Genomic DNA, 24490 nt, shown 5'->3' on the forward strand with positions numbered 1-24490 from the left:
ATGTTATCAAAACATTTGCTGAATACTCCTCTGACAAAAGTGGCTTTTATTTCAGCTTGAAATGACATCCTATTTCTGGTTTTAGAATGGCTACCATTTCTGGATTAGGATGATCTAATCCACATTGCACTTTGTAACAGAGTCATCATCAAAAATCACTAAAATGCAATAACAATGAGTGAGCATTAAAAAGAAGTAGAATGTACAACATAGAATACTCTATGCTTTATGGTCGTCACTTACTTCATGGCACTTCAGCATGACCCTCTTCTGACAACAGCAGTCATGACAGCAAATAAAAATGACAAAATGGAATGACTGAAACACTGCAAAAATTACTGACAAAGCAAGCAATCCTGTGAAATTGGCTGACAAACGATTAACGAAATGAAATGAATCTAATGGGACAGCAATAAAGTGAAAAATCAAGGCTTGAGAATACATATTACAAGATACATATTTCATCATCTGTGAAATCCAGATCCTTTACAATAAACCAAATGCAGGATCAGTTCTTATGCAGACTTGCTACTGAGTTCAGTTCTGCCTTACCTGTTTGGGGAAAAATAAGACTTTACCAAATAGTCATTAAAAAAAAAAAAAAAAAATCAGAGATGGACAAAGAAACCTGGCCACAGGCAGTTTCACGTTTAAAACTTGTTATGCCAACACAGTACAGGTTATTCTTCCTAGAAAGGACTTAATCCTGCATGGTTAAGCATCCTCCATAACTCCCACACTTCTCATGAGCATTTCCCACTACCAGGAGTGATGTCCAAGCTGCCCCAGCGGCCACGGCGACACTGTGCAAACACAGCTGGAGAAACATAAGCACCGTTTGAAGCAGAAATTGTTTCTCCCTATGGCAAAGCTATCGATCATTTTGGTATGGTGATGGCAGAGAGCAGCAGCAGTTGCTGTTCATTATTCCTTATTAGTACGCTGGAGTCATGGTGGAAGGATGCTATTTTCACTGGGGGCTGTGTTTTCTCTCCTTCGCAGCCACTGGGTCTATTCTGCGTTAATCACGCCGACATTATTCAGTCGATCTCGCAGGCTTGCACTTGATCATTATGTTGCTAAGCGACTGCTGGGTTCACAGACAGAGCGAGCACTCCTCCCTTAACCTGATAAAAACCCCTGCATTAGTCTGCTCTCCACTTCTTTTATCAGCTCCATAGAAAAGTCAGTAGCCTCTCAAGTGAATTTATAGCACTGCTATATTTATAGCCTCACGGTGGATACTACTGTTACATGTCCCGCCCTCCTTGCCCCGCTCGCTAACAGCAGAGCATCACCTGCCAAGCCGCGGGGCTCCCCGGGCTGGGTTTTCCCATCTCTGTACCTGTGCATATCCAAATTCGGAAATGGGAATCACAACTAGAGCTCATCACTGGGGCTTTAGTTCTGGGTTATCTGGGTCAAATGATGCCCTGTATCCAAACACCCTCGACCGTTTCTGTAAGGAAGGATGGGCAAAAGTGGAGGAAGTGATGGGCGGATGTTGTGGCCCAGCTAAAAGGATAGATCAGATAAAAATCTCTATCACCAGGACTGATCTCCAGAATTTCTTAAAATAAATGATGGCCAAAACTGGGAGTGGGATCTGGAGTTCTGTTCCAGAACCTTCTCATCAAACCCTTTAATTAATGCTTTTATTAATACAAAGTGAGCAACCACATCCTTTTGCTTCTTCCTCTTTTTCCTTCCCCTACCAGTCTCCTTTTTCCTATCCCACGGCTGGTCACTGCCACTGAGAAGCAGATGGTTTCCAGCCAAACGTTTCCATGCTCTATTTAAAAATCTTGTAGCTTGATGTCTCCATAAGAATCACGGAAAACTATAAATACACTGTGTAATATTAATACTAAACCAGTGTGCAGAGAAAAAAAAGCAAGTCTGGGGTCGTTTACTGATGTAATGATTGAGAGAAAAATGCTGCTCAGTACTGTAGAACAATCTCTTCCTAATCCTCATTTATCAAAAATATATAAAGAAGATATTTTTATGGGTTTCTGTAGCAAGCCATTACCCAACTATCTACAATTTAATTCACCTCTATGCTATCCTAACGGGGCAATTGCCACGAGTGAACTACAATTGTATGTCTACTGGCTATGCAAAAGTAACTCCTAGTGATATTCAGGATTGCTATCTGGGCCATAACTTCATGTGTGTCCCAATGAGCAAATACATATTTTTAATCTAATCAGGCTGCTAGTGCTGTGAGAATAACCCAAGTGAGCCTGTGAACAATGTTCCTATTTATAACGCTTCCCAATACGTCTCTTTGGCTGAAGGATATGAACAGGCGTACTCCTTTTTTATCACTTTTCCTTTAGCAGAGCTAACGAGTTGTTCTTTAATTTAGCAGAATACCTGCTTTCCATGAGCTAAGATTCCTTGCTCCCTTTCTAATGCTACCTCACAGAAAAGGACTACAAGCGCTACAGTTGGTTTTTCTAGGCTTTATAGTATCAGAAAAACCCCAAGAAACTCCCAAGAATTTTAGCTTTAAAATTCAAATATTAGCTTTAATACTTAGAATTTTGGCAAGATGGTATTCCTCGGTCATAATATTTGACAGGATTGTAAAAAATTGTGTCAGTTGTGCAATTGGGCTACAAAGGCTGTCATTTATTTAGCTTTTTAAAAGATCAGGCAGTAAAAGCAGTAATAAAAATGCCTTTGTCTGGGAAGCATTTACCATGCATCCATCGCTTTTATGCAGGCACCTTTGAGAACAGAAATGAAATTTAATGCAGACAGTTCAGAGTATAAACATACACAGCACAACAAAAAGAAATCAGAGCATTTTCTCCACTGTGATAAATTTTGCTATTAGCCTCTTGCTCCCTCTTTCGCACTTTTTATCAAGCTCAGAAATCAATCCCCGCTCATCCGCCCCGGCACGTGGAGCTGGTTAAGCTCAGAAAGAGGAAAAGGTGGCAGCCTTGCTCCAGGGGCAGTCAGGAACTGGGCACGGGCACAGACAGACAGACACCACCCAACAAACCACTGCTGCTTTACAAGTAGCAGTTCTGAGTCTACAAGTGAACTTCTCCACTTATATCTCTCTACCTCATTCTTGTTAAGAGAAAAAGGAATTGCCTGCAGCACCTTTTAAAGCATACTTTTAATATCTCTAGATGACTGGCTCTCTTCTGCTGTCGCTGATTTATTACTTAGCCTAAGAAAGAAATCCTGAGTAACCTTTTCTGATCTTTTTACTGTCTTTATCTCACTTAAAAAATAATGTAATCACATCAGTTTTGAAAACAAAAGGAAACAAAATACAGCCCTCTTACCTTCCATTCCCACCGGGAGTTCTGTGGAGGTATCACTTTCTTCCACAGACAAACAGCAGCCAAGAGTTTTGCTGCTCTATGCCACTGTCAACTTTTCTTATTTATCACCTTGTAGGTCTTTTGGCATTGCTATATCCCAAGATCCTCTCTCTAGTTTGCAAAGACACCTGTCTGGGTTTACTTTTCAGGAAAGAAGTAGGATTTCAGCCACATTGAAATAATTCTTATTGTGGTTTTGTGTCCAAATTGAGTCTCTGTATTCCATAATAAAGACTATGTAATTTGCCAAAGCTGAGTTCTAAGAATCAAAAAAGTTAAGGACAGAAAAGCAACATAACTTTCTAACACTCTGCAAGTCAGATCTTTCTCTAAAATGTAACATATATGGGACTATTCTTGCTTACATGATAGTTTGCTTTTCTCCAGTGAAGTGGTATAGTAGTTTTTCAGTTTTCTTCCAACCTTCATACCTGTTTAAATGTCTTTTCACAGAAAAATGTATCTCTATTTGCTTCTACTTTCCATTTTCCTCTCAGCAATGATAGGACTTTGATATATTTACAGTACCTTGTAGTTGCTAACCTCAGCTACTTTCTAATAAAACAGGGATGCTAAACATCTCTTCTGTAACCTGGAAATAACTATCAGTTTAAATATAAAAGATGATAAATAATATTGTACATATGAAGGTAGAGGCAACATGTTCACATGGTTTAACAAGCAAGACGATCAAGGTCTAGCAAAAATAGTATTCTTGAAGACATAAGAAAAATAATATGAAACGAAACTGTCAGTCATCTGCAAGACAAGGCCTATGTAAAGTCAAGCTTAGAGCACAAGTATTGATTTCATGCTTGCCTGAGGTATTCTCAAATGTATAGTGTTCAGCTGCTGTGCTAACTTTGTTTAAAGACTGTCATCAGGCAGCCAGTATATATTGTTTTTCTTGTACAGTTTTCACTGTTTCTTTTTTCATGTGTTAAGGCTTTGCCATACAGACAACTCAATTTCTACACCATTTAGTCAAGTGCTGCTGACAGGAATTCCTGAATTTCAGTGTTTTTCTTCCATCTCTTCATTCTAAAAATTGTATAACCTCCCTACCTCCCTGTCACCAGTTTGATGACTTCCATCTTGCAGGAAATAATATAATTGCCTGATGCTGAGGCTTTTGATCACACTGTTTTCGGAATGATTTTTGCATTTGCAATCATTTGCAATTAGCAGGGCCACCCTTCCCCTAAAACCGAATTATCTTCATGCATGCAAAGAACTTTTCAAAGGCCAAGTTATTTATTAGCCAGCAGAATAGTTCTAATGAAATTTACTTAGATGGTATCTTTTTTTTTAAAACAAACTCAGCACTGCATTTCTGCAAAGAATGCATTTCTATGGAGCAGTCCGGGCCAAACAATGCGCAATACTTCAGTAAAAGGTACATTTAACTGCTGTATGTAAGACCAAATCATTCCACACCACAAAAAGAAATACCTCAGGCTCTCAATAAAAGTAACAAAATTACCTTTTTTTTTTCCATAACTGTGGATTTCATGGTATTATATCCATATTTCACACAAATGTGACTACACAATTGCTTACACATTTACCCAATGGTGCCTGACTGCTGTAAGTTACTTATCACCAAGTACCTTTCAGAAACCACTTATGTGCAAATGTGTAACACACTGTGCTACCAGGGATGCTGCTGTTGGGAGAAATAACCCACCTCCTTGAACCTGTAAACATCAGAGACTATTCACTAACAAGCGTGCACAACAGAAAGTTAAGAACTTAAAACCCATAATACTAAGTGGTAGGGATGCTAAATTAACTTTTTAGTAATAACATCCATAGTACAAAGTGATTTCAATGAGTGATTTTCTAAGACAGCTTTATACTTCATGATAGAGTGAATTATGAGAGGCATCAGCATGAATCAAATGACATCACACAGTGAATGTGAAGTAAGTCTAGGCAAAACCACTTTTTCAACCTGTTTGAAGCCAAAATAAATTATGTGACTGAAAAAGAATTAAATGATCACCTCGCTTTAAAAGAAAATTTTTTTGAAAGAGAAAAGTACTACTTAAAGATAAATCTAAGTAACTCACATCAAAAGAACTGAAAGGTTTGTGGAAACTGTCTTTGAATTTGGAGAGGACTGAGAAAGCTCCTGTCCTATGGTGTAGACTACACAAATGTTGATGATGTAGGAAATTCTTCCCCTCTGTAAAACTGTTTGTCATAGACAATGCATTCATTAAGCAAACATGTACAATACACAGTATATTCTTCTTTAATCTATGTGATTTAGAGGGAAAGCTGGTGAAGGGATGGAAAAAATCAAGCCTTTATTAGAAAATTATTTGGTTAATTACATTTACCTTGTACTGAGACTTGCAGTTTTTGTTCCAGTAGGTGACTCCAATCCTTCCCCTGGCTTTGAGGATTTCTCTCTGTTCATTTGCTGGAGTATTGAGTTCAATTCACTAATTACATTAGCCTTTGGGCCTGAGAGAATTGGGCTTTTCACCTCCGTCACATCACCCCATAGCTTAGATGTCCTTTGGGGAACAACTTTAGCCATATTGGGCTGTGCACTGATCGGAGGTGGGGGCGGAGCGGGAGGAGGAATAACAAAGCTGTCTACAGTTTCTTCAATTAGCGCGTCCTTGTAAAGTGCATTGCTTTTGTTGATTATGGGCTTCATTTTTGGCTTAGGAGGTACTGGGGGTTTGTCCACCAGAAATGTTTGCCCATCTGCATAGACTGTACAAGTATCCACGTTCTCACCCCCTTCCGAGGATAAGGTAGAGATGCTGGACACCGTTGAGATAGTGCTGGTTGTCTCTAAGTGATGGTCACTACTACTTCGACTGTCTACCTCCTCAATCCCAGAGTCAGTGACGTTATCAAAGCTGTCAGGGGGTGGCAGAAAGGAGGCAGGCAAACAGTTTGAAAGACCCACTTGCTTTTTACTATCTAAGGAATTTGTTGACTGGCTGGGGGCAAATGGCGCGGGTGAAGGCGTGCCATTTTTTCTTTGCTTAGCCAAGTCCGTTAGAGCCGAACCAGGAGCTGCACGGTCATCGGGGATATCAAAGCTGTTGGCGAACTCTAAGGGGGGTGGTAGTGGCTCAGTAAACATAAACTCTTCATCAATATCAACTGATGCTAAGGGAGGAGGAGGGATGCGGAACGGCAAGATGACAGGGTCGTCGACAGAGCTCGCTGCTACGATGGTTTTGCAGGGAGATGCCGGTGGCTCAGGTGCAGCAGGTACGTTCAGCTCACTTTCTGCTTCCTCGCTCCCCTCTGGTCTCTCTGGTGGGGAGTTTTCAGGGTTAGGTTCCATTTCAGCTATCTTTTCCTCTTCATCTTCAGGCGTATCATCCGACTTCGCTGTGTCCACCGTATGAACCATTAACAAGCCAGCTGACTTTTGCTGCGAAGTATCCACAATGTTTATCAACATGTTTTTCTTTTCCTCAGCTTTCTTTTCTTTCCCTGCATCTGTTTCATATTTGTTCTCAGTCTCCTGCCGTCTCAATGGGCCACGAGTACTTTGCCTAGTGACAGTAGCAGTAACAGGAAAAGTCGTTTCGATATTGGGTCTCAGCTTTGTATCGATGTAAAGTGGTTTATTAAGGTCAGCTTTAACAGTGTCTCCTTTGCCTGGAATCTGCTGTGTTTGTTCTTTCATGGCTCTGTCCCTGGCAGAGAGAGCGAGGGCTAGTGGTGAGTTTGGGTCTAGCAGCTTTCCTGTGACCGGGTGAACGTAATTATCTGAGCTGGAGGCATTCGTGGACTTAGCTGCCACTGTACTGTTTTCAGTACCTTTCGTTTTGGATGAAGCATTTAATGTCCTTGAATCACTTTGATTGCTGGGTTCACTGCTGTTAAAAAGATTTTCAGGCTCTCTAGGTGCGGGAATAGGAGATGGTGACATAAGCTGTCTAAAACCATCTTCACTACTAAACATTGCTTCATCGGTGAATTTAGATTGCCTCATACGTGGTGTTGGTGGTGTTAGTCCAACATCCTCATCTCCTAGGTCTGTGGAAAGGAAGGCTGGAGAATTACGCCTTGCTTCTAGCCTCTTTTCCCTGTCCCTCACTGCTCCAGCAATGGCTGCTGCAAACGGGCTGCTGACACCTAAGCTATCGTCGGGTCGGAGTTGCCCAGGTTGCTCTGAAGACTGAGGATCGATTTCCATGCTGCTCCCTTGGCTGCTTTTCCCACTGCTGCTGGTGGATGGCTCTTTCACAATAATTGTCGGGATTGGAATAGAGCAGGTCTTTTCCGGACTGTCTTCAACATTGGATTGTTTCACTAGCATCCCCTTCCTCCTCGCTGGTTTGGCTGGCACATAAACTGCTTTGCTTGCAATCTTTCCAACCTCAGAATATGGGTTTTCTGGCATCTGACCCCTCTTGTTCCTGAAATTTGCCTGAGATGCGGCACGACTGTACAGGTCTTCAGAGTCCAAAGAGTATCGGTCCAGTTCTCGTCTGTAATAGATCCCTTTGTCCCTTATCATTGTTCCCACATTCTCAGGCCTAACCAAAGAAATTTTTGAACCTGAATTCTGATTAAATGGAGGTTTAATAGTTCCATAGCTCCTGGATGTCGGGGATTTGGGAGAGTTGTACAGAGAGGGAGAAGGTGGTGGTGGTGAAGGAGGTAAGGACTGTGGTGGTGGTGGTATATCTTCAGAGGTGTCAGGCATTGAAAGACTTCTGGTAAACTTCAGCATAGGAGGAGCCAAAAACTGCCGTTCTTCCTCTGTTATTCCTAAAAATCAGAAAGTATATTTAAAACACTGTCTTCCACCGGGATCCCTCACACTGTATTATTTCTGTATCCGACCTAATATGCCAGGGTGTATTTCACATGACATGAGGCATATGCAACGTTAAGAAAGAGGTCTTTTGGTTGATTCCTACCATAAGCATTCTTTCTTGTTGAACTTCCAGGGACCCAGATGCCAGAATTAAAAAGGATGCTACGGAATTTTAATTAAACTGATCACTGATGTGTAGGCAAATGTTTTCGTTTTATGTATCATCGAGGTAGCTGTAGAGAAGCACATTTTCTTTGAAAATTATTGAACAGGGAAGACATTCTGTGCAGAAGAGTAGCTTATGCCTAGCTCTAGCACTCTATAAATGCATATAATAATGCAACTTAGAAACCTAATGAATTTTTAAGATGCATTTGAAACTTAGCAAAGGGACTGCAAAGATTCTATTGGGGAAAAAATAATAATGTTTCATTTCAAAAGATTACATTATATTATTACAAATACGGCTTTTAACATAAATAAACTGGGTGATATTTAGATGCTAATTTTACATCAGCATAATGTGTTTCTAAATTGATAAATATAACTACTAAGATTACTACCAATAACAAAGCAAGCCCCAAATCTGTTCCGTTCTTTTTTTCTCTTTTGTAAAATCATCTATTGTTACCATTTGAAATGAAGAAGAGGTAAATTTTAGTCCGTTTGATTGATAGGGATTCATTTGTAAACTACACAGCATTACAATGCTTTTGCCTCAATAACAAAGAGAAAAGAAATAACATTTTGCCCTAGGTAATACATTGCAAAGGGCTTGTACTGGTCTTTTGTTTTTCCTTCTCCCTGCCTTTCCTTGTTAGAGGGAACATTCTAAAGAAAGGAATTAAATTATAATTCCATAATACTTGCCTACTGTCATCAAAGCAGAATGTGGAAATCCTATCATCTTACACACAAACGTATTTTCTCATGAACTTTGTATAAAAATTAAACAGTCATTCATTGAGGTAAAGATGTTGGAGAAACACACTTTAAGAAAGAATCATAGTTACTAAAAGTATGTGATTAATGCACAAGCAAACTATACATGAGAAGCATTTTACCTATAGATTTTTGTCTTCTCATTGTACCCCGAGGTATACCCAGAAAAGGACCTTGAGGACTCCCTGGTACAGTGGGCGTCATCACAGCAATACCCTGTCTCTCATACATGGACTACAAAAAAGCAAACAAAAAACCCCACAAGCATTAAAGCATGCAAGTCTTTCTCTCACATGTAAATAACTCTTCTGTCATATCTGCTAACCCACTATCCCCTTTACTTAGAATTCTTACGGAAAATAACAAATTTGGTATTATTTTGGGGAGGAGGTGAAGAGAAAGGGAAGGCTGCGCTTTATTATGTTATTAAAATGTTATTAAAATGACAACAGCTGTAAGTGGTGTTAGTGGAAATTATCTACAAGGCAGGGTGATAAGTTTCCAGCACATTTTGTGTGCTGTAAGAAAAGTGAAGCATGAGCAATTGCACTTCGTTTCATTCACTTCCAAAAGCCCAGCCACACACCACAGAGCTGTTAGTGTTTGCTCTGCTCCAAGCTGTAGGCCCTCCTCACTTCTGAAGAACAGACCTGCTCTTGCACAGACTCAAGGTGTCTTGTGCAAGGTTACACAGGCAGTCAGGGAGGAACTGAGCAACACCACCTGAATCCCAATGCACTCAACTGTCCCTCCTTCTTGGAGGTCATCACAAAACTAGTTGTTTCCTGCCTCTTAGAACAGCCTTAATTTCTTTCCATCCCAAGCTGATGAGAACAGCAAAGTGCTTGTTGTATCAGGACTCATGCTCTTTCAGAGGGCTCGTAATGGAAAAATACATCTAAAATGTAATAAAACCAATTATTTTTTCACATGCAAAGGTCTGTACGAGCAAATTCTGCAACTGAGTAATCCATTTTCAGAGGTCTGGAATTTAAATTTTTAATACATGCTATAGTATTAATGTCAATGCTTCCCTTACAAATCATCATGTATTATTTAATCAAGATATTATATGTGTCACGAGGAATAATAAAAACCTGCAGTAGAGGAAACCTTCACATTAGTGGAGATTGTGTGGCTGCACAAACTCTGGTGCTGAAACTGAAATAGCATACCTTGACTTTCATCAAAGTTTTTTAGCTTGGGTTTAGTGTTGTACTGACACCTTCAAGTTCAGAATTTACTGGAATCTCACCAGCTCAGATTACAGGCAGAACAAGTTCACATCTGTTTGAGTAACACTGAGGTGGCAATATTGTTGACGTGATGGCTTCAGAATAAATATAAGGATACAATCAGAAAAGTTGTATAGGGATATGTAGACTCTTCTGTTAAAAAACTATTATTAGAAATGCAGAGTAGACCGTGCCTTAAAGTTACAAGATAATAAAAGTAAAGACTATATAAATCAAGGTTTGTAAATTTATTTCTGTTGTATGCTTTGCACACTGCCAAAAGACCCCTCCAATCAGTTTCAGAAATGAAAGCAGTACTTCATAGCTACCACTCACATTCATATCTGTAGCTGAGGGAAAACATCTACTAGAAGGCCGCTGTTTAATAGTTGCCACTCTGGAGTCCACAGTTGCATTGTCTGCAATTCTTGATGGCTTGGAAACTGGTACTATTTCATCCACCTTATCTGTAATATAAAAGTATTCAGTAAAATAAATATAATTTGTCCGAAAACTGAAAATGTAAGTATTGCAAGGTCAAAGGAAGAGATTTACTTTTCAAAAAAATGCAAAGTAAAAGGTTTTTTTGGCATTTTAACAAGGCAACGCTTGAGCATCATAATTCGTGCAAGCCGAGCACTTTTTATTGCTGCTACATAACATGCATGCTTTAGTTTTAAGCCTGCATGCATTTAATGTTTACTTAGTGTGACTCGAAAAACAATCCTCTTCTTCAAACCTTCAAAATGTGAAGGGAGAATATCTATATAGAAATGGAAAGAAGACCTTTAGAAATAATGAATCTGTACAGCACTGTTTTAAATAGAGATAAGCAGACTGTACTTAGTCATCAGAATTTTAGTGATATCTTGGACAATAACAAGTACTCCAGAAGTGCTCTTTTATGCCTATTCTCCTTAAGTAATCACATCCTAATTTATTCACACTCTTGGATTATTAGATTAGCATTAGTAACTGCATCATTTGTTTAACTGAAACTTTTATATGTATTTTATATTTTAATAACTGGACAGTCTGGGAATGTATTTAGTTCTGGTCAGAAACAGACCAAATAGGCAACGTCCAAATCTGAATGAGAACTTCAACATTTGGATTTGGGATTCTGATCTACCATATGACGTGATGATAAAATGTAGGGAAAACTTTAATCAAGATCTTCTGAAGCTTAGTGTTAGTTTTAGCCCCGTCTCCAACTTTGCTCATAAACAAGGTTCATCAGCATTCAATACATAATATTATTCCCTCAGACTGAAGACCTCAAAGCACCGTATATTCAACTAATTATAGCCTGACAGCTCCTTTATTACCACTTCTAGTACTGTGAAACTAAGGCATGGAGAAATTAAATGACTAGCCTAAGCCAGCAGAAAAGTTCAATTTTTCAATCTGTACTAGAATCCAAATTTGAATCATACCAACAGGTTTCCTTACTATGCCTTCCACTGCATTTGCTTTCCTCTATCATGTTAATTTAGTGTCTTTTCCTTTGAAGTTTCACCAAAGTAAGGACTAGTTATATAGCCTGTGGTATTTATGTGAGTGAAATACCTTAGCCTGGCTCCTAGGCTTCCACAATGCGTGTCAGAGCAGTGTTACTTTTCAAGCAGTTAGATCCATCTCCCAAATGATTGATTATTTGCTTCAGCAAACAAGGATAGCTACTTCATTAAGATAATATAGACTTGAAAAAAACAGGTTTCTGGTGGTCTAGAGATGGTGTTACTATGTCAAATATTATATTTAGGGATTTAAGTTTTACCTCTCACTGGAGAGCAGCGCACTCAGGGCCCTGGATATGGATATGGATGGGAATAAGGCAGGAGGAAAAGAGCTTTTGATCCCTCTAAACAGTAGATCTGGCTGATGCAAGGATGATATTTTAAATGGGAGAAGAAGAGAGGGAAGAACTTTTAGCCTTCTGGTTAGGAAGAAGGTTGTCCTAGAAGTGGATATTTCAGTGTCACAGAGGGTCAGGGAGCAGGCAGGAAAGGTAAGGTTGAGCAAAATCAGTAAGCTGAACACTGTTGAAAACTGTCTCACAAGAGTAGTGTTGCTGTTTCTTTTCAGTGGAAGTTAGCATTCAATTCTTTTCATTGGTCTGCTTTATTTTTGTGGGTTTTAAATCATCCAGTGGAAGGAGAAAAGGAAAAAAATTCTTAAAATCATCACATGTATTCAAAAATAAAACAAACTTCAAGTCACATTTCATAAGACTTTGTAATACAAACTGTGAACTTCTGAAAGAAAAATATCTGCACTTCTGCTCAGCAAAAGGCATCAGAAAGCAATGGTGTAACCATGAACATTTGACCTATACAGCAAAAATATGGCTAGACTGTAGAATCGTACTCAGGGGATCTATCGCCAAGAGCTTCAACTGGGCAGAGATTTCCTGTTAAGTCTCTCCCACCCTTTTCATCATCCCAGAAGCCAAACAACTGGTCTTTGGGATACAGAAAGAAGGAAGCTTTGGAAACTGAAGCACTAGGCACTCAAAATCTGTAAATAAGAAATATAAATAAACCATGTAAGAACTGATCCCCTTTATTTTTAACAGACACATGTAACCATATACCCGTTCAGACAACAAAAAGCTACAGGGAAAGAGTGATGAGGCTATGACAGACACTTGAAAAGCATGAAAATATTTGTTTGGGGATGAAACATACATACCCTCCAACTGCACTGATTTTGCTAGACAATACTAGAATTCAGATCCTAATTTTGGATCTGACCAAAATATCAGTTGGTACCAATTCTTAATACCATCTACTTCTTCCAGTTGGGAAAAACTCTGCTTTGTGTAAACTTATTGCAGGTTTCTTATCTGTAGACAGGTTCTCAGTCCTTCTTACCCTATAGCTGCTCCCATTCAAGTGGTGCTTTATGCCTTGCCAAGACTAGCTAAAGCACTTAGAAATGGGAGAGGAGAGCAGGTTAAAGCTTAGCTGCTTTGCAAGGAACTCTTTAGGGGTTCCTCGTGTAGTATTTCCAACGGCAGCACAGCTACATCTACGCAGCTTCTTCTTTTGCTCTACTGCCTTTGATCAGAAAGCAAAGGTAGAGTGGAGGTTGTCATTTTAAAACTACAACAAAAAATTTGAAGCTACAGAAGCAGCCAGTATGTGCAACAAGATTTATTCTAAATGGCAGCAGCTACATGGCGGGTCCTGCAGAATACATCAAAATCTTAGCATCTGGCCGCAACTGCACCACACTTTTGAAGTGAAAGCACTATGTAAAATAAAAACATTCTCACTGTATTATCAAACGTGCTAATTAGGCCAAGAAAATTAACTGGCTGAATTGCATTTAGCTTCATTCAAACTCATCCCAAAGAAATAAGACGTAAGCATATTGGGACAAACTTTCACTTGCCTTTGCCTTTAACTAGGCTGTTCATATCCACAGTACCAGTGTGCAAACCATGTATGCACCAGAAACACATGTTCAAAAGGCCGCACATACTGGAATAATTTGTCAGGCTTACTAATCGGCTTCTCTCCCAACCTCCTTGTGATCTTAAATACTCTGCAGCATGCATTTCTCGTACCAATGAGAGGGGAATCTTACAAGCTTGTGTTGGAAATTCTCTGAGGACACCTTTACAAACAGTTTTACCAAAAGAGATATAAAAAAGCCACAGAGTGGGTGCAAAAATTTGCACCTGGTGTGAGGTGTGTCGACAGCGTGGCCAAAGAAGCACGCCTCCAATGGTATTCTTAAAAGGACCACAGCTGGATGTAGGTGGAAGGGAAGAAATATTCTGCAGTGGAAAAAGCCTACACTGGAGGTTGGCCATGCCAGCTGCATTTCATCGTTAAACCAGTCATTTAGCGAAGTACAGCCACAAGCACGCACGCACACACACTTATAAGGGAGCAATTTGTGGCTGAGTGGTAGAATAACAAAATATTATCTGCTTTATTTTGAATAACTTCAGTCTTGCAGAAAAACAGGGAAAAAGAGTCTATGGCTCACTGGACAGAGAGCGCAGCTCAGTTGTAATCACGGAAGAGGATTTTTAGGCCTATAATTATTCTCTACTATTTGCCAGAGGAGGAATTCATCACTGCTTTGCCATATAAACTCTTCTGAACCTTTACGAGAAGTTACAACGGCATGTTGAGAGTCAAACACAGGAGCCATGCTACACCTGTGATAATTAGTTACCACCGCTCAAGGGGCTCCTGGTAACAGCATCCTTTCAGAGAACTGTCAGGGATACCACATGTATAAGCCAGTCTGATGCCTCTGCATGCATATAGCAATTTGAGTGCCACTATATTAAATTCCCCCGAGAGAGGCAGCACCAACAGATATAAAGTAATTTATTGCAAAGTGCGTTTCCATCTGCCCTGTGGGTTACCAATTGCACCCATGCTCTGCTCAGGGTGCCAGCCCTCAGGAAATTAGATGGCCTAAAGGCACAGGAAGTAGTTGCATTTTATCAACATGTAGGTCGTCTCTGATGAAAAGCTCTTAATCACAGACATAGTAGCACAGTACCCAACAGCATGTCATGACTTTTACATTCTCAAGAGGTCTGGCTGCTAGGCTTTTTTTTCTTTTTCTTAAATAATTAAAATCTGTGATAATTACAGGGGACAGTCTCCTCCTAATAGATTTGTTGCAGGAGATGGCTCTTATCCCCGTGGAACACATTGCTTAGTGACTCCTGTTTCGAATCCCCAGACTCTCTCAGAGGAAAAATTATAATGCTGCCCATCAAACCACCAGATCCATCATAAAAGGAACTTTGAAAATGAGAGTCAGGTGCCTAGATAGATCTGGTGGCACATCACTATACAGGCCCCAAAAGATAAATATGAGGTATGATCCTGGCAACATTACTTATTGTACGACATAGCCAAGACATGTGGATTAGCTCCACCGAGGGTCTTAGAAAGTGAGCTTGTCAGACCCACAGAGGATAAGAATGATCATGATCCAGTACAGGCTAACCCCAACACCTCAGGCTGGCATGCCAGAAACACCAGGCAAAGACTGATCGAACACAGTTTTGGAGGCGAGTATTGCCAAGACCTGTATACTTACCACCAAGTCCAGAATGCTTGCTCAGAGGGGATGGGATAATGGAGAAAGAAAACTCAAAAAACAGCTGCCTCAAGAAATGACTTGTATTTGTAAGAAAAGCAATGAATGCCTGGCACAGAGTAAAAAAATGCTCGTATGAAGTTAAAGTGAAAGAACAGAGGCAAATGTTCTTCAAATACCAGCAGCACACATCGTTAACAGTGCAAATATAAACTACAAAATGTTAGACTAATCTAGTCAGCCAGAATACAATGTTAGCCAATGTAGGAAATGGTTGGATTCTGCCACTGATGGCCTTATGGCTAAGAATTAAAAGGACAGGCACATTAAAAAAAACCCTAAAAATCCTATGGTGTGGTTATTTTTTCTTCCCTCCCCCTTTTGCCTGGCGTGTAGGCATGGGCAACGAGGCCCTCTCGGTTATGGCTCTCTGCAGCCGGCCACTGCGACAAGGCAGCGTGGCCTGCGGTGGTTCTCGAGAGTCGCCCGTCCCTTCGGCCCCCGGTAAGCACACAGTGGAGGATGCCACTGCGTCCTCACCAGTCCATGTCGAGGCACAAGTTAACTCGACATGGGGGGTGGCTCTTTGGGAGATGCGTGTTTCAAGGACCTGTGTCCTTGGCTGCTTGAGGAAAGCTAAAATCTCTGACAGGTAGTTATGGATGGCTCTTGTGGAGGTAGCCACAATGCCCAGCTGCAGCTCCATACGGCCCATGGACTGTGACATGAGACCCATGGACTGTGCATGCTCCCTCTTGATATTTTCCAGCAGCTGCACAATCCTACTGTTGGTTTCCATCAACAGCTTCTCTCCCTCTGTTAGCTGGGGCTGCCCTCTCCAACCCCGATCCCTAGGGACAGGCTCAACACCGCAGCGCTCTTCATTCATTTCATCATTTCCCTCCTCCTCAGGAGAGTCACTTTCAAACTGAGGAGTCCTACTGAGTGACTGATCCCCGGGAGACTGTATGTCCATGGTACACTCCGGAGTCCGCGCTGGCGTTTGAAATCCCTCAAAATCCTCCCCAACGTTGCTGTGCGTTTCAGACGAGGACAACGGCCACTGCCAGCTCTCTGTGGTCCTGGCCGGCGAGTCTTCGTCAGAGGCAGGCACCGAGGATTCCTGTTCTTCGGCCGGTGTGGATGGCGAGCTCCCTCGGTGACGGCCGGCTTGCCCCGAGGATCCAGGAACCTCCCCATCTTGCTCCCCAGTGACATCTGGCAATCAAATAGAGGAGCAACAACCACTGTATCTGAGGCCAGGCAGATGGAGGTATCTACATGCATTGGACAACACATAGAAAGAAGCCAGTTGGGAAGCCAGAGTGTATGTGTTTGGGCAAACGGAAGGGCGGACTAAAGTTTAGTGACTGCATTGGGCACGTGGCAGTTGACGTTATTAACCGCTTTTGGCACAAATGCACACTGTCCTGTACCCATAACACACACAGCCATGCTGCATCCCAAGGCAGGAGCTACCAATTCACCTCATCGTGACTGTGACAGGAAATGTCAGTGAACCTATCAAAAAGCTCACCTATGCACTGCAGTGGTGTCAGTCAGAAATCCCTGGGACGAGCTCAGGGCCAAGTGTCCAATTGAGCTTCCTGGGGTGCCAGATGTGCTCCACCACTGGCTGAGGGCAGCCCTTTGTTGTTCGGAAGCACTGCTGGCTATCTTCGCTTTTGTCCGACGTCTCACGTCACCCCCACCCCCAGTGCGCTCTCTCCCAAATCACTGCTGCAGCGTGACGGTGGCCGTCCACAGCATTTATCCCGCGAGCAATGCCCTCCCCAACATTTGCCGGATTTTTCTTGTTCTTTTCCCCAAACAATAGGTAATGCTATCTGAGGGCATTGCTCGCCAGGATCTCATCAACTTCTGAAAATAAACTTCGTTTTGCCCTCCCCTGGCTACCTCTTCCCTTGCCTGAGGGCACATGGTGGAAATCTGGGTACAAGTGCTTCCCTGTGGCAGCTCAGTGTGCAAAGAGGCATTGTTACAGATGTTAATGAGGAGGATATTATTAGGTATGTGCTTACTCTAAATCCTCCCCAACATAAAATGCGCTCCCAAAGGCTAGAAATGGCTAAGCTTTTTGCACCCACAGCGATCACTGGCTCACAGTAGAGCATGGTCTGCCCAGCACCATTCTTGACTACATGAGTCAGTGGCTGTAACTCTCACCCTTTCCATGTTTCAAATAAAAAAATGCGTCCATTTTGGTTTTTTTGGGGGGGACAATTTGGTCATCAGAAATTAATCCGGGGCGGTCTGGCTAAAATGTTGCAGTATGGTAGCCCAAAGAGCCTGCATTCCTCACACTCAGGCAAGGGATACGTGAGAGAAGCGCTGTTGTCGGAAGACTGTGACCTGAACAGCAGTGGCTGACTGTTGCTAGCTGGCTGGCTGTGCTGCTCACACGACAGTGATGCCAGATCAGTGTCATGCCTACTCTCTGGCATCCCAGTCTTGAAAAACGTTCTTGTTTAAGGATTAATTTATGCTCTTTGAAATAGTTTATATGCTGCTCTTCAGACCTCATTTTGAAGCTGTAAGCTTACATCTGGAAGGTGTTGCTGAGGTCATGTTAAATGATACTTCTGGTTCTGTTTATGAATCAGGATTTTTTGTTTGATTTTTTTTATTTTTACTTTTTTTATTCCATATGGTTTTAATTGAAAGCTCCTTCTGACAACCCAAGGCTCCCTCCTCCTATATATCAGTCCATGTCTACCCTAATGTGGCACTCATTATTTCTACATTATTTCCAATATTATACTTCTCTAAAAGGGATTCTGTGTGGCTTAATATAATGATGATTTTTTAAAATGCTAAAATAATGGATATTATTTGTGCATTTAGCATATTCACTACTTCAAAGTATTCACATTCAAAGTATTCACATTCTCTCTGTGTCTGGCTGGACTGTCCAGTTGCATGTTTATGGAAAGTGAGGATGAGATTGTATTTGTAAAAAGGCATGAGCTCCTCATGAAAATGAATTTTAGGGACAAACTGTCATGCAATCATTGGCTTTTCCACTCCATGGAGATTTGAAGAGGGACTGTATATCAACCTAACTGTAATAACTGCTTCTCCTTTGCAATTCTTCTCCCCCTTTGCCTAATACAGCCATAGCTGTAATCTTTCATTAACAAATCTCTCTTAACAACTATAGTGTAGGACATATTATTTCTCAGCATTTTCCTATTTGAGTACACATGAAAAAAAGAACAAAAAAACAGGGGACCTATTTTTACCACACATAGCAAACACACATTTCAGTTAAATTCTGTCGAATCAGAGAAAGATAAGGGATCATATATATTCATTCTGGCAGAGCCACTGGTCATACAAAATGTCTTTGTATTTCTTCTGACATGTCATCAGAAAATTCCCCATATTGGAAAACTCCATTTTCCTGACAAGTGTTCTAAACAGAGCCCACCTAGCAATTGGTAAATAATAGAACCAAACTAAATTAAAAGTCAAAAACTGAAGCAAAACAAAATTTAAAAATTCCAAACCCCACCTTAATTTATGAATATTTCTGTAGATAGTATCACTGAGTTTAGTTTGTTCAGAATCGGGGGGATCATAACACTTTTGTTATTTGTGCATGTTTACACATTTGCCAGAGGCTTACCAAGAGAAGTTTCTTGAAAAAGCGCAATAAATTTTTGCAAGGTTCCTAATTCTCTATGAAAATTTACCACTTGCTATCCTCTTAATCGGTATTTTCAGCCTTTCAGAGCTGAAAGAACAGCATCTGGCATAGGTGACCAATAACACAAATAACAAAGAGTACAAGCAAACAATCTGTGAAAACCCATGGGCAGAAAGTTAATTGTGGTAACTACTGGCGAATACTTATGAATAATGAATACATTCACAGGTTTTAGGATAAGTTTGTTAACTTGACTAGCAATGAAAAGGAGGAATAGTCATAACTGTTATTACTCATGACAAAGTGTTCAACAACTCTAGTAACTCCAGCTTCTGGAAGCTTTGTGAAGCGTTGACATGGGGCATGGGGAAACCGAGGGTGCGCTATAGGCATGGCCTTACACAAGCTTTCATTCACTACAGAGCAATCATGGGAAACTGCCTGAAGGTCAATGGCTGACATCACCTTGACAACTGTGTCAGTCTCTGCCCAATAAATCCATTCCTTGATGACCAAAAGGTCGCCCTAAATTCAGACTGGATCTTGGTAAGATGATTGCACCAGTGGCTAGGTTGGTGCTGTGGAAAAGGTGTGCCACTAGAAAACTTGGTTTGGCCAGAAACTGTCATCAACCAGAGAAGAGGCTGACTGCTTTGAACAGCTGCTGACAGTAGGATTAAAGCTGACTTGAAAGAGTCTACCTCAACTAACTGCCTTCACCTAATTTCCTTGGCAAAGGGGTGACTTCCAAACAAACAAACAAATAAAAAAAAGAGGGCACTAAGACTGTCAAGTCAAAATTGGCTATGAACCAAACGATACATCAACGTAGTTAATCTTACTTGGTTGTTAATTGTCTTTTTAAAAATCTCCCTCTTTTAAAACCAAGCCTTAAATACGATGGGTATAAAAAAACACAGCTAACTTCCCTGGGTGTGAAGCGAAGAGGTCAAATTCTCTGCTCTTTCTAGTTGTTTCCACATTATGCACCATTTCCACATGCAGCATTTTGCTCCCAGTGATATATATGACTTACAGGCAAAATAGGTCACTTTTGTCTTTTATAGATATCTGCATATCTAGTGATACCAGCCAACAAACTGGCAGTCTCCACAGTTGTGACTTGCTTTATGTTCCTAACCTCATAGCCCTTGCTCTGACAGGGCATAGCTCCCATTTTGATCCTGGAATGACCAAGTAAGGGAATCAGAAAGGAGCATGCATATAAGCTAAAGGAAATATAAACATCTGGAAGTCAGAGACCCACTGCACTTTAGTGCTTGATCACTGTGAGTACTATGCAGCTATTTCCAAAAGCCACATGGGACTCAGAGGTTTCTGAAGACTTCTTTTGTTTTGTTTTACCCCACTGACTCTGTTGTGTTTAAAGAAAAAAATGAGACCTGTTATTAAAGTGGTCCATGTAATAACTAGTGAACCTTCCTCAAAAGTCCTGGCTATCTTCCTTTCTTTCCCGTTAGACAGGCCCCTGTTTCTGCAGCAAAGCCCGTAGCTGGCTGCCTGAGAGGGTGTTTGCAGAGGGCTGACACAGAGCTTGGTCTGGTGTGGTAGATCAGCAATTGCTCCTGGTGGCCACAGGAGAACTGCTCCATGTTTTGTGCCTGCAGGGGTGATCTGTGGTTTGCCCAATCCTGTTCTGAACATGGTGATTAGAAGCCGGGATTATTCAGCCTGCAGGTTTATGAATACGTCCATCATTTTGGAGCACTGCTATACCGTGCTGTCTCTTTGCACCACAACATTCATTCCCCGTGAGAGTCCTTTAAGTTTGTTATCAGATATGTTTAGGATTGTAGCAATTATTGGGTTGAGATACACAGAGAACTGAACAGTCGATTCAGCTGTAGGGATAGAGGACTGAGACAGAGGCCAAGAACAGAGCAGGGCTTTGGATATAGACAAACTTTAGAGACATCAGAGGTATTTCTTTAACTTTTGTTCACTGAAGAACATTTGAGATTTATGCCTGTGTTGTGCCTTACCTGCCACTTGGACTGGCAGTTGATCCCTCCCCTGAGATGTGCTGCTCTTTAAGACTCCCTCCTTTTGAAATCCCAACATTTCTGTTTCACCTCTGCTACTGGATCGTTGCCTTTTCCATTATCTTTCCTTTCCAGATTCCCCACCAGTGGAGCTGGACGTGAGGGGTGGGGTACCGTCTTCCTGCTGACAGGTAGGTGGAGATGTTCTTTGGCCACAACAAGTGGGCCAGGAGCTCAACAACAGCGGTAACACAGTTGGGGAGCTTCCTGGGACCTGCCTCTGCTGCTCTGGACCTGGGCCTCTGCCTGTATCTGCATCATGCCTCCTGGGGTGGGTGCATTTTTCAAACTGCTTAGGTACCAAGGTGACAGATGCCTTGTAAATACCTAAGATAGATACAGACAGAAACTGTACCAGGCGCAATCAGTTATGCAAAACTTCATACAATGCCAATTGCACCTATATGCTGTAGTATCACCCACCTTTTCTAGCATCTGCAGTCAACCACAGTCAAATATTTGGCACATGTATTTTTCCTTTTGAAAAGTGATGGGAACACAGGACATTCATTCTTCCTTGGTGTCAACAGCTCTAGACACATAGCCCTTAATGTCAGGTACTGCATATGCACATATTTTGTTCCATCGCCTTCCCTAAATATGAGTTTGCAAGTTTAGTTTAATTTATTTCATTAGCTGATAAAATTTGTTTCCTTGTCAATAATCTGCAAAAATCAGTTACATAAGCAGTACTAAAACTAAAGGGGTAGTCTTTATGTGTACTTATTAAAAATGCATAGAGATTAATTTAAACTACATAAAAATATGGCTGTGGCGTTGCTTTTACCTTATGGATTATCTTTTAAAATTTATTTTTAACTATAAGTAGCTTGTTTTTAGCATAAAGACCAGGAGTGATTGTGCATATAATTATAAGTTTGCATGTCTGAAAAAAACAAAGCATCTAAAACAAGTAGGTGCACTTACTTACATTGTATTCCTTTTAGATTTTTGTCACTTCCCATATATATGCAAAAGACCTTACCCTACTTACTTTGTAAAAGAATAGCTGGGAAGTAACTTGATAAATACTTCAGGGTGAATATCTGTGGGTGGGGGGAATCTATGTAAAGGACAATTTGGGCAAACAGTGCCTATGGGAATCTAGACAATGCTTTCAGATAAACAACATTCTAGAAGAGCTTCCCAATACTAATGGGGTGGTAGCAGAAAGATGAGAACCTAATGATTCCACAAGAAAGCTTGATCAGACTATACAGAAGTTCATATGATAATGTTGCTTGTCAGAGAAGCAATTGTACTTGATGAATAGATCTCTAGTGCCTCTGGGGAAAAACAAGTGACTCCTATTTGTAGATGGTTAAAAATGGATCTCTGTTACATTAGCTATGCCCACTGAAAACGAATGTCTTTCTTTTTAGCTATTCAAATAGGAATTGATGTATAAAAATTTGTCAAAGACCAGAAATAGGTAAAGTATAACTAGGCCTTCAACATACTACAACAAATTTAAAGACTAACCTTAACTAAAGCACTGTTTCAGAGTAAGAATATTAAAGGTGAAGATTTAAATCCAAATTTGTTGTTTATGATCGTATTTAGTGGAAAGAAACAAGTTCAGCCTACGGTTATGTCATGTAAACGTATAGTTAAAAAATATACTGAAATGGAATGATCCAAGTTTTCATTTAGACAAATAGGCCAATCCTCATAAATCTGCCACCACGTGCACATTTTAATCTGGAATTAACTTATCCAGCCCCACCCCAAATGAACAATTTGCAGGATTGTGTTTAAATCACAATGCCAAAATCACATATTTACCATACTGCAAACAATAGGCAGAGAATATTACTTTAGCAGTTAGCATAATGAGGAAATAACAAAAGTGCTTTGCAATACAGTCAAAAACATAAGCCATTTGAAACACTTTCCTTCCACAAAAATTGAGTAAAAATGTTTTCTGGGATACTGTAAACTCTACAAAGCGCACTAAAATCCAAAAAAGGGAAAATTATGTAAAATAAATCAGTAAAACATAAAAAACTGTTCAGTGACTAAAATTAATCATTTAACATTGAGTATCTATAAATATCATTACATGATTTATGAAAATGTTTTGTATATATTCACAATAAAGAGCTATCAAAACTTTCTTGAAAGAAAGTCTTATTTGTGTTTCTAGGGCTGAAAATATCTTCACATTAGTACATATAAGTCACATTTACATATTATAATCACACCATAAAAAGTAATTTTAAGGAAGGCATAAAACTGGTATGTTCAAATTCTTTCTATAGATACAATTTTCAAGTACCAGCTCTTTAACAGCATGTTCAATTAATGAAATAATCATACAGGCATTTAAATGCACCTGCAATCCTGAAGCCTTACAATTCAGCCTACCTTGAAAGAGGAATGGTCATTGTCTAACAGTGGTTTCTGTTTAAGAACAAAAACAAAGCAGAGAATATAGTCAATACCCACTCCTACCCTGCAAGCCAGGTGGAATTTAAGTGGCAATTTGAGATTCTGTTTAAGAGACAGCATTTGAAAATTTGTCCTAGTCACAAAAGAAAGACAAGCAACCGAAAGAAACCAAAAAGGTTGGAGGACCTAAACCACTTGCAGCCTTCTCTGTTCTTACACTTACTCTCACGCTTCCACACCGAGGGGAAAAACCAAACAAAACTGTGATGAATTATCTAAAAACATTTATTTTTAATTATATTAGAAATTAATTAACATGGGTATATGAACATTTGAAGAAAAAAAAAGAAATAGCAGCAAAGGGAGTTTTGAGATGAGGGAGATAAGTCCTTCATCTCCCTGGCTCCTGAAAAAGAGAGAGAACACATTAAAAGTGTTGAAAAAGTTTTTCACTGCCCTAACTGTACCATGTTGGGAAACACATGCAATTTTTACTGTTCCTTAAGCACTCAGGATTTTGAATATGTGGTTAGATATTCAATTAATATCTGAGTTTAGCAAGAGACACTCACATATACCATCGTTATTAATTTGTCTGATTCCAAATGCTACAAAACCCACATTTTCTTTAACACTTACAATTTCTTTTCCAACTTCTTTTATACCATTGTCTTGGCTGGCTGATGCAGGAAGGTTTTGCAAACCTTTTCAGTTACTGTCCTGTAGTAAGGAAAAACAAGTATCAAGAAAGGGCGCTACATATTCAAGAATAAGCTGCTAAATTCAAAACAATACTAGTGTAAATGAGGAGAACACCCACACAAAGACTCAACTGACCTGTGCTCAGGATTCCCAGTGTTTTCAAAATGTTAGTTAAAGCTGCCCACCTCATGCAACATAAACCTGGGTTTGAAGAAGTGTTCAGTCCTGAGAGTTACCTGTTAATTTAGGATTCTGTG

General features: G+C 40.3%; 2 protein-coding genes across 12 annotated transcripts in view; both read right to left on the reverse strand.

Annotated features, from left to right (window-relative positions):
* SHANK2 (SH3 and multiple ankyrin repeat domains 2) overlaps window positions 1–24490 on the reverse strand; it is a 362639-nt gene that overhangs the window by 11767 nt on the left and 326382 nt on the right. For 4 of the 10 annotated variants that reach the window (XM_074918532.1, XM_074918531.1, XM_074918540.1 and 1 more), the window contains 3 exons: window positions 10665–10795; window positions 9216–9327; window positions 5693–8102 (listed from right to left, as the gene is read on the reverse strand). In XM_074918532.1, the coding sequence (XP_074774633.1) occupies window positions 5693–8102; window positions 9216–9327; window positions 10665–10795 (2653 nt within the window). Of the gene's footprint in view, window positions 1–243; window positions 271–5692; window positions 8103–9194; window positions 9328–10664; window positions 10796–24490 lie in introns of all 10 variants that reach the window. The other 6 variants (XM_074918533.1, XM_074918535.1, XM_074918536.1 and 3 more) reach the window with 3 other exon arrangements.
* On the reverse strand, window positions 14814–21759 carry LOC141966134 (uncharacterized). 2 transcript variants are annotated; one of them, XM_074918542.1, is made up of 3 exons: window positions 21564–21759; window positions 21081–21467; window positions 14814–16625 (listed from the first exon to the last, which is right to left on the reverse strand). In XM_074918542.1, exons 2-3 carry the CDS (start codon window positions 21157–21159, stop codon window positions 15766–15768), a joined length of 939 nt encoding a protein of 312 aa, XP_074774643.1. In that variant the 5' UTR covers window positions 21160–21467; window positions 21564–21759; the 3' UTR covers window positions 14814–15765. The 2 variants fall into 2 exon arrangements, with proteins under 2 accessions (XP_074774643.1, XP_074774642.1); XM_074918541.1 differs by having other exon boundaries at window positions 21081–21489.

The sequence above is a fragment of the Athene noctua genome, chromosome 14, assembly GCF_965140245.1.
Source record: "Athene noctua chromosome 14, bAthNoc1.hap1.1, whole genome shotgun sequence".
Lineage (NCBI taxonomy): Eukaryota > Metazoa > Chordata > Aves > Strigiformes > Strigidae > Athene > Athene noctua.